This window comes from Lontra canadensis, unplaced genomic scaffold, assembly GCF_010015895.1.
Source record: "Lontra canadensis isolate GAN:19392208 unplaced genomic scaffold, GSC_riverotter_1.0 scaffold24, whole genome shotgun sequence".
NCBI classification, from domain to species: domain Eukaryota; kingdom Metazoa; phylum Chordata; class Mammalia; order Carnivora; family Mustelidae; genus Lontra; species Lontra canadensis.
This window is the reverse complement of record NW_022631018.1, coordinates 21,739,760-21,752,936: the sequence shown is the minus strand read 5'-3', so window position 1 is coordinate 21,752,936 and position 13,177 is coordinate 21,739,760. Positions and strand designations below refer to the sequence as shown.

At 44.4% G+C, this 13,177-nt stretch overlaps 1 protein-coding gene across 1 annotated transcript in view; it reads right to left on the bottom strand.

Annotated features, from left to right (window-relative positions):
* F5 (coagulation factor V) overlaps window positions 1-13,177 on the bottom strand; it is a 69,226-nt gene that overhangs the window by 53,877 nt on the left and 2,172 nt on the right. Inside the window, exons 2-3 of the mRNA XM_032863028.1 lie at window positions 11,999-12,081; window positions 4,945-5,067 (exon numbers count right to left, since the gene is read on the bottom strand). Coding sequence (XP_032718919.1) covers window positions 4,945-5,067; window positions 11,999-12,081 — 206 coding nt within the window. The remainder of the gene's footprint in view (window positions 1-4,944; window positions 5,068-11,998; window positions 12,082-13,177) is intronic.

The following is a 13,177-nucleotide window of genomic DNA, read 5'->3' as shown; positions in this document are numbered from 1 at the left end:
AAACAATGGTTTTTAAGTGTCTGTCTGGTTGACCAAAGTAAATTATTGAGAATTTCATATTCATTTGACATGAATAAGAATACGAAGTTACATACGAGATAAACTTAAAATAATTGAATGAGGGCACCTGGGTGGCTCAGTGGGTTAAGCCTCTGCCTTCGGCTCAGGTCATGATCTCAGGGTCCTGGGATTGAGACCCCGCATCGGGCTCTCTGTTCAGCAGGGAGCCTGCTTCCCCCCCTCTCTCTGCCTGCTTCTCTGCCTACTTGTGATCTCTCTCTCTCCGTCAAATAAATACATAAAATATTAAAAAATAAAATAATTGAATGAATGGTTTTGATTATGTTCACCATATAACTTAAAAGGTGGATAATGAGCATCTTGAAAGAAATAGTGAACAAATGTGCATGGGGAAAGATTCTCTAATTATGCTGAGTGAGGATTACTTATGAGGTAATCTTGGGATAATTTAATCAGTGTTTTTATTCTTTTAACTTTAAAGTATTTTATCCTACATTTAGTCTAGAATAAAAGAGGCATGTGGTAGCTTTGATTTCACAACCTACGTAATATGAAGCATGAAATACAAGCAGCTACTTAAAGGAAGCATTTATGAAACACATTTTTGGTGAATCTGACTTTGACTTTGTAATCGAAATAAAAGTTTAAGCTCTTAACTGAAGAGGGGAGAAACAGACAGGAAAGACTACTGTGCTAGAGCACAAGAAGTCCCTGTTCAGCTTTGTGCGAGAATGAATTCTTCACACCAAGGGTAACCCTCCGTTTTATATTTACTCAAGTTTGTTCACTGCCTGCTCTGCCCATAGTCAGTGTTGCAATTTGTTTACTGATCATGATGAACCAATTATTAGCCAAAAGGTTCTCAGTATTTTTTTTTAATGTAAAATGCTACGTATAAGCTTTGGGAAAGTGAAGTTACGTAAAGACCCACTTCGGTTACCCACTAGGGTGCTCATTCTTGAGATCCTCCCTTGTTACTCATTTTTTTTTAACAACCCTTTTCCTCTCCATTTAATTAACTTAGGGTGTACATCAGTGTACATTCAAAGACTAGGAGCCTTCTTTCAGAAGCTGTAATTTATTTAACGGGCAAAGTAGAATGCCGATGTTTTCTAAGGAAACGGATTCCACTGCATGGGGAGTGCAAGTCTCTCTTGAAGGGGAGTTCACATTTCTGACATTTATGAGAATTATATCAGCCACTACAGTTTGTTTTGGGTATTTATCATATACTCAAAGAAGTGCCAAAATATTCGGATGAAAAGTGAAACACCACTGCCCACATAAGCATTGGAATGTTTTGGAAAAATCCAAAACACTAAGTTTTCATATGGAGAATTTGGCAACACCAAATGTAAAAAAAATATCTGATGGAAAATGCATCTCATCTATCTGTCTGTCTGTCTCTCTATCATTTCTATTCTGAGTTGGATCACTAGCAGACAGCTGAATATTATAAAACTAATTTTGTGATAAAATACTCATCATGCAACTCACACATTTAAGTGACTACATAAAGCAAATAAACAAATACTATTAAGATTCCCTCTGAAGCAAACTTTTAAAGTTAATTGACCAAAAAAGCTACAGAAATCTTACTGAAGAACAAAAGTTGCTCAACAGTGCATATTAGAAACGGTTCTGTGTGTTCAAGCTAGCTTCTGAAATTTTAGCCTCAAATTGAAACTCTTAGTGATAGAAAGTTTTTAAGTGATCAGGTATAGCTGCAGATATTTTATTTCCCGGTTTCAGAATATATTCCTATCAAACACATGCCTAAAGGAAATGTTCTTGTGAGCATTTTTGCAAATCATGATTTGTCCAGCCCATCAAATGGGTTACTCGTCCTTGCCCTAAGTACTAGTCTCCCAGTCATGCCTGGAGAATGGTGCAAGTGGGAGTGGTTTGGCGACACTGAGCTACAAGCTTGCTTTTGTATCAGGCACTGCCGATTTATGGATGAATGGCCAGCATGAGACTTTCACTCAAGGCAACACGACTTCTGGCCAACCAAAATAGATATTAAAAAACAAAACCCACGAATGAAAGCTCAGGGTCTTTACCGATAGACAATATCACAGACAATAATTTTCAAGTCTGTTTCAAGTCTGCCTACTGAGACTGTACATAATTCTAATATCCGTGGGTGTCTGTACAATCTCACAGTAGATTAGAAATAATGGCTTAGAAAGAGATTGGAGTTTTACTTCTCATCTTCTGTTTTAAAGAGTCTGGGAAATACATCTCCAAAGTGTTTAAAAAAAATCTTAGACATTTAAGAAGTAAATTCCAAACTATCTGGAAAATATAATAATTCAAAATGACTCATTCCTCTGTGCTCTGGGTAACTGAGGTTTTCTGTTCAATTTTAGTTCATTTGGACATCTCAATTCTAAGAGAGAGTTTTATTTCGTTCAAGTACAAGTAAAATGATGAGGACTATCCAAGGCCAGGGACTTTCTTTAATCTAAGCTACTGAGAACAAATTTTAATGCAGTCACGATGACGAGCCACGAAATAACCACACCAACAGCAGGTAACATGGTCATGCATCAACCATGGGGCCAGAACTTGACACATATTATGACTGGTCCCAGCCATAACCTTCGATGGGAGGAATCGCTATGCCCGTGTCACAGATGTAAAACTAAAGGCTAGTGGTAAAGAAAGTTGCCCCAAATTGCCCAAATTTAAAGCCAGGTCATTCTGGCTCTGAAGTCAGCATTCTTTCCATGGCTGTCTTTCCCTTCTAACTGATGAAAATAGGTCGATCTTAAATAGATTGAGTTTGTCTCTCATTTCCAAAATAAAATTTCACTTTCCCCACCAATCTGTATTTACCTTTCTCGGATTTAGGCAACTAGGGGCAATAATGAGGTGACCAGTGGAAGTGGTGGGAGCATCTTAAACAGTTGCTCACAGACAACTGGCTGGGGGCAGTATAGGAACAAATAAACAGTAAAGAAAGGGGGATGATGTTGCAAGGTCCATTCCCTATGCAAACAGCCCAGATAGAATACAAAGTCCATGAACCTTACCTCCTCCCACATTTGAAACGGAACCTGGATGGGACATTTGGGGGTTCCTCCCTCCGGCATGACATTGCTGAATTCTCAATGTAGTTGTCCGGAAGCCTCATAAGTAGGTTAAATGGCTGTTTGTTATGCCACTGTATGATTTTAGGAAGAAAGGAGAGAATCCTGCACATTCTGCCTCATTCGGAGTCTTGCCAAATTGGCCCTTAAAGATGTCTGACATTTCAGTTAATGCTCATTGTTCTTTCTCAAGCCAAAGATTAAGGGCTGATGCAAATACTCCAGGGAAGGGTAGTTCATTAACCTATTACCAGTCCTGTATGTGTTAGTTGGAATGAGTTCGACTACTGATTTACATAAGAAATAATAAATGTAAAACGCACTGTGTAATCCACAAATTACCAGATAAGGAGGTGTGTTATCTGAACACACTTAAAAATTTTAATTGAGATGTAACATAATTTGAATACATTTTAACTGAAAAATCAACTTCACTATCACGTCTAATATCTGTCAAGTGTTCATTATATGCTAGGCCTTATCCAGAGATTTCATAACAATAAACCTATATGAGGTAGTATGATTCTTAGTCTCATTTTACAGAGAGAGATGAGGCACAGAGAGGTTAGGCAGCTTCTCAAAAGTCACACAGCTAATAAGCGTAAGCCAAGATTTGCACTGAGCAGTCTACTTCCAGAACCTGCACTGTAAACCACTTTCCTACTCAATTGCCCCCCTTCAAAGGTATGACGGCTGGAACATACGGGAGAAAGAAAATTCGTGAGTCATGAAAGGACTGAAGTTATTTAAAAGTGTTATTATACTAATACCTAGTACAATATGGCTACAATTTTCTGATATCAGCTCCTAAGAGAACTCCGCTGTGCTTGTTGTGGTCTGAACATCATCGTGATGGAAATAATCCGAGCAAGGTTGTCAACAGTACTTACTGTCTCGTGGCTGATGTGGTCACTTCTGCCACCTTCATCTTTGTGACCTTTGCCGTCGTTGCCATCGTCATCATCATGATTTACTGAGGGCTTCCCATGTTCCAGGAATCCTATTTCAGATACTACCTGAACAGTCTCATTTTAATCCTCAAAGCAATCTTATGGGGTGGGTGTAACTCTTCACATTTTATACACGAAAGGACTGAAGCTCAGAGAGGTTATGCTCATAGACCAGAGGTGACGCATCTGGAATTTGAACGTATGTCTGCCTTCAAAGCGTAAGTTCTTAACCATTTCACTTCGTCTAAAATTGTGATAAGATTTCGATCGCCACCACCACCGCCACCACCAAATACCACTTATGAAGCACGCTTCCTGTGTCAGGCCACCCGTGCCACATTAGTCCAATGCCACTGTTTCAAACTACAGTTCTTGGGCTACATCCAGCCAGCTGTCTGTTTTTGTAAATAAAGTTTTATCGGGACACAGCCACACTCATTCACTTGCACATTGTTTGTGATGGTGTTTGTATTGAAAGGAAGAGTTGAGCAGTTACAACAGAGATCCCAAAGCCAACATACTTACTACCTGGCTTCTCACAGAGAAGTCTGTGGACGCCCCCTGCTTTAACCCACTTTGAAATGTGCATGTATTGCTGTTCTCATTTACACGTGAATATGTTGGAATTCCGAAAGATTAGGCAATTTTCCCATCCAGCTGTTAAAGAGCAAGAACCTGGTAAACACCTGAGGTCCAGACGACTCTGGATTTTGTTCCTTTTCCTCCCTGAGACTTACAAAGGCAACAACTTTCATAGTCACCCCTCGAAGGAAAGGAGATTTCTCTAACATGTGGTTAACAATCTGGTTTTAAATGTCTGACGCCGGTATTAGAGTTGTATGTTTTCCACTGCCAGAGGAATATTAAATTACTCTTACCTTCTGAGAATTTACTGTATTTAATTCCTTGAGGATGGATGCTTACGGGCTTGTCTGCCTTATTCTTAAAGTGAACTTTCATGATGTCTCCAACTTCAGCATACAAGGTAGGCCCAAGAAGTCCTACAGAAACAAGTATTTATAATATATCTGTGTTCAGGAATACCAAAGACAGAGCTGCTAAGCATGGAGAAACACAGAACCGCATGAGAGATGGCTGTCAATCCCCCTTGGCCCTGAGGCTGGCCTGCTTGTCTTTGATCTAGAAGGGTTTGCCGGCCCCTTGTCTCGACATTGCATGCAGTCAGGACAGGACAAGAAGGTAGAAATGTTTGGCATGGGCTCAAAACAAGTCAAGAGAGAGAAGGAATAGTACTGATCATGTCTACCCCGTCCTGACCCCTGTCATTCCTTGCAGATTACTGTCTTTGGCCAAGAGAAGAAAGGTGTTCACTTTCAGTTGTGCAGGATGATTTGAGGGAAGGTGACTGGCTCCGTTAGATCTCCCTGAGGGGGGAATCTCAGAGACCTCAATAAAGGGAGGATAGGGGGAAAGTCACAGGGTACGCTGGTCCTGAGGTGAGTTCAGAGTCCCTGAGGCAGGAGTGGTGCGTCCAAAGAACAGAAAGGAAGAGTGCAGGCGGCATGCGAGCAGATGAGGGAGGGGCGGGTCACGTGGCGCTTCACGGGCTTTGGTAAGGAATTTGGATTATCTTCTGAATGAAATGGAAAATTGCTAGGGCTTTGTGCCGCAGACAGACATGGTTTTAAAAGTTCATTCTGCGGGGGAAAAAAGGAGCCCCTAGCTGCTGTGTGGAGAACAGTGTGCGTAGTGATGGGACCAGAAACGGCAGCAGGTGGCACAGAGAAGCCACACGCGCGGCGGGTAGGTGGGGAGAAGACACTGGGTTCCAGATTCTGAAGGCAGAGCCGGCTGGATTTGCTGGTGGGCTGACGTGGCCTCTGAGAGAGGGAAGCCAAGGGTGATCCTGTGGTGTTTTATCTGAGCGACGGGGTAAACAACGTGACCAGTTACTTCAATGCAGGACACCGTGGGATGACAGGTGAGACGGGCAGATATCAAGAGTGACGTCTCAAGTCCTACATGACAGGTGTGCTGAGTCCTGCAGCCACAAGGATAAATAAGACCCTGACCCTGTCCTCGAAGAGCTCGCAAGCTCATCTGGGGGCAAACGTACGGTAGGAGCCACCGCTGAGATGTGGGCAAAGTGCTATAGGTGTGGAGAGGATGAAGGGCCAGTTCTGTTTGAGGGGTTATGGGAGGAGGTGATATTTGAGTCAGGCTTCGGCAGAATCATAAATGAGAATTTCCCAAAATTAAATGTTTGTGACTTTTGCCATAAAAGTTGACTGCTCTCATTTCCCAGCCACCTGTAAACCCTGTGCGGTTTGCTTCTCCCCAGCAGAGACCGCGGGAGCTTGAGGAGAAAGGGGCAGCAGTCACAGAGTTCAACCAGCATTTGTTTGCAGGGCTGATGGTCACGTTAATCGGGCCCCCACTTACAGAACTGTAATGGTGACTAAAATAGATGCCCTCGCAGAGCTTACAAAAAAATAGGAAGGACAGATTTTAACAAACCATCACACAAACGTTTAATTACAATCTGCGGAAAGTATTATGAGAGAAAAGCACAGCTTACATGGAAGAGCATCTGACAGAGTGATTGTGTCCAATCTTGGAGAAAGGGAGGAGCTCGGGGGTTGGACATGCTTCCTTGAGGAAGCAATGCTTTAACTGAAGTCCAAAGGCCAAGAGGCAAAGTCATGGGCAGGGACATTTCAAGGAGTGGGATGAGCATGTGCCAAGGGCCTGTGGCACCAGAAAACTTGGCCTATTCAAAAACTGACAGCTGGCCACAGTGAAGGTCAAGTTCAACAGGTAAGAGAGAAAGGCAGAACATGAGGCTGAAGGCACGATCAGAAGCCCCATCATGTAGAGCCTTCTACATCTTTGAGTTTTACCTCTAAGTGTATCTGGAAGCCAATTAAGAGTTTTAAGCAGGGGTGAGACATGGACCAGATTTGGGGTTTTAAATCTCTGGGGGCACTGGTGGAGGATGAGCTAGGGAGAACTCAGAGTAGGTGCTGAGAGAACAGAGGGCTACAGGCGGGTGATGTGGTGACGTAGTGTAAGGTGATGATGAGAACATGCTAGAGGGCTATTAGAAGATGAAACGTCAGGGCTTGACGGATGGCATACGGGTGGTGGGTGAGGGAGACCAAGTTGCTGTGGATGGCTGGTGATGTTCTTGCTGGGGAGCGGGGGCAGGAGGGTACCCTTCTTTGACATGAGGACACTGCGGGAGGTTTTGTTTGGTAGATATGGTAGGCAGAATAATGGCCCAGCAGAGATGTCCGCATCTTTACTCCTGGGACCTGTGAATACGCTACGTGGGGTGGCCAATGGAGCTCTGCAGGTGTGACTAAAAGAAATTTGAAATGATAGAGTTTTCGAGATTATTATCCCGAGGGAAATGTCATCCAGCATCCTTATAAACGGGATACAGGCAAAGCTGAGCTCACAGCCCTGCTGGATCTGAACCGGAGGAAGGGGCCACGAGCTCGCACATGCAGCCTGCCTCCGGTAACGGGAAAAGGCAAGGAGATGACTGTCCCCCAGAGGGGGAGAGCTCTGTCAACACCTTGATTTTAACCCAGTGAAACTTATTTTGGACCTGTGACCTCAAGAACTGCAAGATAATAAATTTGTGTTGTTCTGAGCTATGAAGTCTGCAGTAATTTGTTACCTATTGGCAATGGGGAAACAGGATCTCTGAGACCGAACCCCCTTTCCCTACTTTATCTTTCTACCTGCAGTTTTCTTACTGCTTTCAGCAAACCCCCAGTGCTGGAGTTTATGCTGATCTTGTGCCTGGAGCGTGTTGTTTGCTTCTGTGTTCACTCTGCACAGGACTGTGGAGGTCACACTGTTCAATCTTCAATTTAGAGATACTTACAAAGCCTGGGATGTGGGGGTGGGAGGATGGCTTGCTCAAGGTCAGTCAATTATTGGGTGGTGCCCCTGGGGTTAGAACTCAGGGCTCTGGACTCTTGAACCAAAGCTTTCTCTACCACCTTGCACAGAGCAGGTTCAGAACCGCCCCCACTCCTGAAATAGTTCCAATGTCTACACCATTTGTGACTCCTGACCACAACCGGCAGGACTAGCTGAGCTCTCTCTCTCTTCTGGCTGCTACCCTTGGTCCTAGCTCCTGAAGGAAGCCCCCACTGGCTCTTCCCACCTGCCGGGGATGCCCAGGAGCCCAAAAGAGTGCTGGCCACGTGGTCACAGTGTGTGCTGCATTTGTTGCCATGGTGCCTTGCTTGGGTGATTTGTTTGCTGGCATCACATGGCTACAAATGCCTGTGCCCAGGATAAGTCTCCTCAGTTATTTAACCTAATAAGACCTCTTGCTGCAATGAATGGTCTGGAGTATTTATTTGCCTCCCTTTCTGTTTCCTTGGAATTAAGGGAAAACAAAGGGATGTTTTCATAAATGCAAACCAAATACCTTCCCTCACATGGACAAACACATGAGCGCTGCCTGAGCTGCTGGTTAGCTCCTCTGTCAGCCCAATGGCCTGGGTCCCAGCAGTGACGTGGGGTAAGGGGCCTCCTACCTTGCGGTCCCAGGAAGGTAGCACAGCATGTACCCAATTTCATGCGGCTTTGGAGTTGAAAAGGACAACATAAAGTCTGCTAATCCCATCCCCTGTGCTCGGGTGCATATGAGTTACAGAACACAGGGAAGCCCAGTGTTGTACTAGTTGAGAACCCCTTCAGGGGCAAACGTTTCATACCCTTCCTTGAAAACACTCAGAGTTGACACTCGCCATTTCGAAGCCCCAGCCTGGAATCCGGAAAATGAGCCCAGTCCCTGCACTTGTCCACATGGCTGCAAACCTCGATGCAGGGACCCCTCCCGACCCCCAGTCCTATGGCCTCGCCCCCACCCACAATTACAGTGACTTCTGGGCTCATGCTGTAGAAGTGTCACATGACTCATTCGTGCAGGGCTCAGCTGGAATCACCCCCGCCAAGAGCCGGAACCAGGGGAAAGGTGCCAGTGACCCAGACCCAGGCTGGGAACGGGGCAGGTCACAGAGTCGGTCACAGAGTTGGTCACAGGTGCCCGAACCCAGAGCTTCACAGGCTTCACCCCGACTCGCCGCGCTGCATCAGCCTCAGACGGACATCAAGAGGGACAGAGGACTGTGGAGTCCTAGGACTCCACTTGAACAGTGTGACCTCCACAGTCCTTGCCTTTCCAGGATTCATAGTTAAGTAACTTTGGGAGTTCCGGAAGAAGCTGCTTTAAAATGGTGTGAAAATGCCTCAGAGTTCACAGAAAACAAACGTGACATGAGAAACACAGGCGTCGGTAGAGAGGTGAAGTTTTAAGTAAATTAATGATCAAGGTCTACTTCTAATTAACGAGGTTGAATCAGGAAATTTCTACAAAAGCTAATAATCTCAAAAGATTACTGTAAAAAGATTTTACTAATTTATTTGATAGAGAGCACAAGCCTGGGGAGCAGCGGGCAGAGGGAGAGGGCAAAGCAGGCTTCCTGCTCAGCAAGGGGATCCTAGGACCCCGGGACCATGACCTGAGCGGGAGGCGGCCGCTTCACCTACTGAACCACCCAGGCGCCCCCACTCAAAGGGTTCTGATCACATACTCTCCTCTCCAAAAACTATCAATAAGTCCCTCCTGCCCATAAGATAGTCTCCAGCCTGGCCCTGGCCTAACACTTACGGTTCTCGGCACAGTGGCTTACATGGCCCAGACATTCAAATTCAGTTAACTTGGCAAAAGCCACACAGGTAAGGCTCCAAACACCTGTCTGAGTCCTCTTTTTTCCAGGCCTAGTGAGTGTGTTTCCCAGCTCGTTTTCCCTTTGCACAGCTACAGTTTAATTTAGTTAAATATTTCTTCAGTATCTGCTGTCCATACTAAGCTTGGAACCAGAGCTCTGAGCACGAAGAGACTCCAACAGAGGACAGGAGATCCTTCAACTTCCCGCCCACAATGACAAACTGGGTTTTAGTGGTAACCTTACTGTCTGCTGCCTTGCTATCTTCCCTGAAGGTGACCCCTCTTCTTCCTCAAGCTGAGTCCGCCCAACTCTTGAATCGCGTCACGTCCTACTTCTGAGTCTGGCGCCGGCCATTACTCTCCCTCCGACGTGATTACCCTCCCCTTTTCTACTGGATACTCAAGTCACTGTATTCTTGTTTGTAAAAGTCCAAAATATATTTAAGCCCCTCTTTCCCTTCTAGAACCTCCCTGTCGCTCCTTGCACATGGAGCCAAGCTTCGGGGAACAGTTTTCTCTAAGTTCCTCCTGCTTCCTTCACCTCCATTCACCAAGGGAAGTGGCACTGGGGAAAGCAGTGAAGAGCTTCAAGGGGGATCACTAAGCATCCTCGTAACGTCGAGTAGGAAAAGAACTGGAAAGAAACCATGGGTTCTGGCATCTCAGAGTCATGAGTGACGTTTTCTGAGAGTCATTTTAGCGGACTTACGTTAGAGAGGGTCAGGGAGGAAACAGTATTACAGAGAATGGAGTGGAGGGCTCATGTGGGAAAACGGCCCTGAAGGAAAGGCAGGCAGTCGAGGGGAGATTTTGTTCTAGGAAGGGGTGGGCCTGAGCATAGTTGTGTTTTGTTTTACTGTTGTTGCGTTTTGGCTGAAGGGAAGGTTCTAGCCAAGGAAGACTGAGGACAAAGGGAGATCAGAGGAAGCAGGACTAAACAGTTTGCACAGAGAGGTAGAAGGATGAGTCCAGGAAAGGTGACCAGTCTTCACATGGTTAGTACAGAAGGATGAGTGAATTACTGACCAGGCGACCCAAGGGAGGAAGTTCTCTTTATGGCCTCTACCATTCCTGTGAAATATGGTATCATATTCAAGAACTCCAAAACCCATTCAACCCACTTTCTTTGATTAAAGGGGAGATGGGGAAAGGGGTGTTGGGGCGGATCCATCTGGTAAGGGTCTGACCTGAGTTCAGTCATGATCTCAGGGTCCTGGGATCAAGCCCCATATTGAGCCCCATATCAGGCTCAAGGAGGCTTTGGGTTCAGCAGGGAGTCTGCTTCTCCTGCTTCCTCTGCTCTCTTCCCTTGCCCTCCCCCACTCATGCTCTCTCTCTGTTTCTCAAATAAACAAACACAATCTTCAGAAAAAGAAAAGAAAAGATGAGGAAAAAGATTTTTTCTTTGAAAACAACAGCTGTTGTATACTTCACACTAAATAAAAAAGGAGAAGGGGGCGCCTGGGTGGCTCAGTCATTGGGCGTCTGCCTTCGGCTCAGGTCATGAACCCCGGGTCTTGGGATCGAGCCCCACATCCGGCTCCCTGCTCGGCGGGGAGCCTGCTTCTCCCTCTCCCACTCCCCCTGTTTGTGTTCCCTCCCTCTCTGTCTCTGTCAAATGAATAAATAAAATCTTTAAAAAAAACAAAAACAGGAGAAGAGAAGGAAAAACAGATGCAAGAGAACCAGCCATGTATGGTTCTTCTGAACGAGTGCAGGGAGCCGGCCGGAAGCAACATCACTTGCCAGGGTTCAGCTGCGCTCCATGAACTAGACCGTCAGCTCCAGGAAGGTAGATGTGGTTCTGCCTTGACCACTGCGGCGTCCGTAGTGCCTTTTTCAATGCCCAGCCTGTAGCCAGTGCTCAACAGTACTTTGTTCAACAAGTGAATAAAACTCAAACTCTTAAATGTTTTGTTTAGCTTTCTGATCAGTGTTAAAAACAGCTGGTTTCGTGAGCACAGACCCTCGTGCAAGAAGGGCCCTCTGGCTTCATGCTTTGCTGACACGGTTTTGAAATTCTCAAAAATATGAATTCCAGGCCCCACATCTTCATTTTTCACCTACCCCCACAACTTAGACAGCCCGTACTGCTTAAAAACAACAAAAGCACTCATTTCTAAAAAATGTCACCAAACAGATACTTTAGATGACCAGGGATAGCCAATTTTCATAGAGATTCATCTTTAAAACTGAAGAGTGTACTTCCGGCTTACCTGAAGTTTTGGATCGTGGTTTTTCTTTCAGAAAATATGGTTCATACTCTCTGTAGACAATTTTCTTAAAGGAAGGATTCGAACTAGAAATCAAATACAGAAATTAATTTGAGAGTCATATACATCTACATCTCACATCACAAAACAAATGGATTTCTCATGTCCTCAGATACGTAGTAGGAAAAATAGTATTTTAATTGCATTTCAGAAACTCAAGGTTTTGTAAATATGAATAATACATGGGGTTAAAAAAATAATTATGGATCGCTTTAGGAATATTTATTGTGGCAACCATTCTATCCCAACTTAGTCTGCCTTAACTAATCCTTACTCAGAATCCATTTTCTAAGAAAAGAACCTAAGATCATTGTGTGAACCCAAACTTTATGCTTAGATTTTAAATGACTAAAAATATAACCAAATCCTTTATGAATAAATACATGGGCTATTTTTTAAATGATGAATCATATACAGATTTAAATTACTGGGGAACATTGTAAAGAACCATTGTTTTGGTGAACCCTATTTCTAGTTGAGAAATTGGAGATGACTAATAGAGTTAAAGCCCTGGGCACTCGTACTGAAAACAGACAAACCAAATGAAAAAGTCAAGTCTTGGGAAATGTAAGTCTCTTGTCCAGAGGAGAAACAATGGATAAATGGCAGAGCCAAGACTCAAAGAGGTAAAACCATTGTATTCGTGGTAAAGAATTCACAGAAAGGGAGGCAGGGACAGTGGGACCCTTGAACTCTAGAGGGAAAAGAAAAAAAAAATATATATATATATATTTAAGATTTTATTTATTTATTTGACAGACAGAGATCACAAGTAGGCAGAGAGGCAGGCAGAGAGAGAGGAGGAAGCAGGCTCTCCACTGAGCAGAGAGCCCGATTCGAGGCTCAATCCCAGGACCCTGAGATCATGACCTGAGCCGAAGGCAGAGGCTTTAACCCACTGAGCCACCCAGGCAGCCCAATATATATGTTTTTACTTCAATATCTGTTGCCACATACCTGTAAGTGACTGAAAAAGTTTCCTTAGGGAAGTTTCCAAAAACATTTACTTCAGACTTCAGACAAGAATAATAGATATATCCCACCTCTAAAAGTATTCTCCTGCTAATATTAGATGAAGTAAGAGGAAAGATCTTTGCTTTGTGCTGAAACTCACTTTGGCAA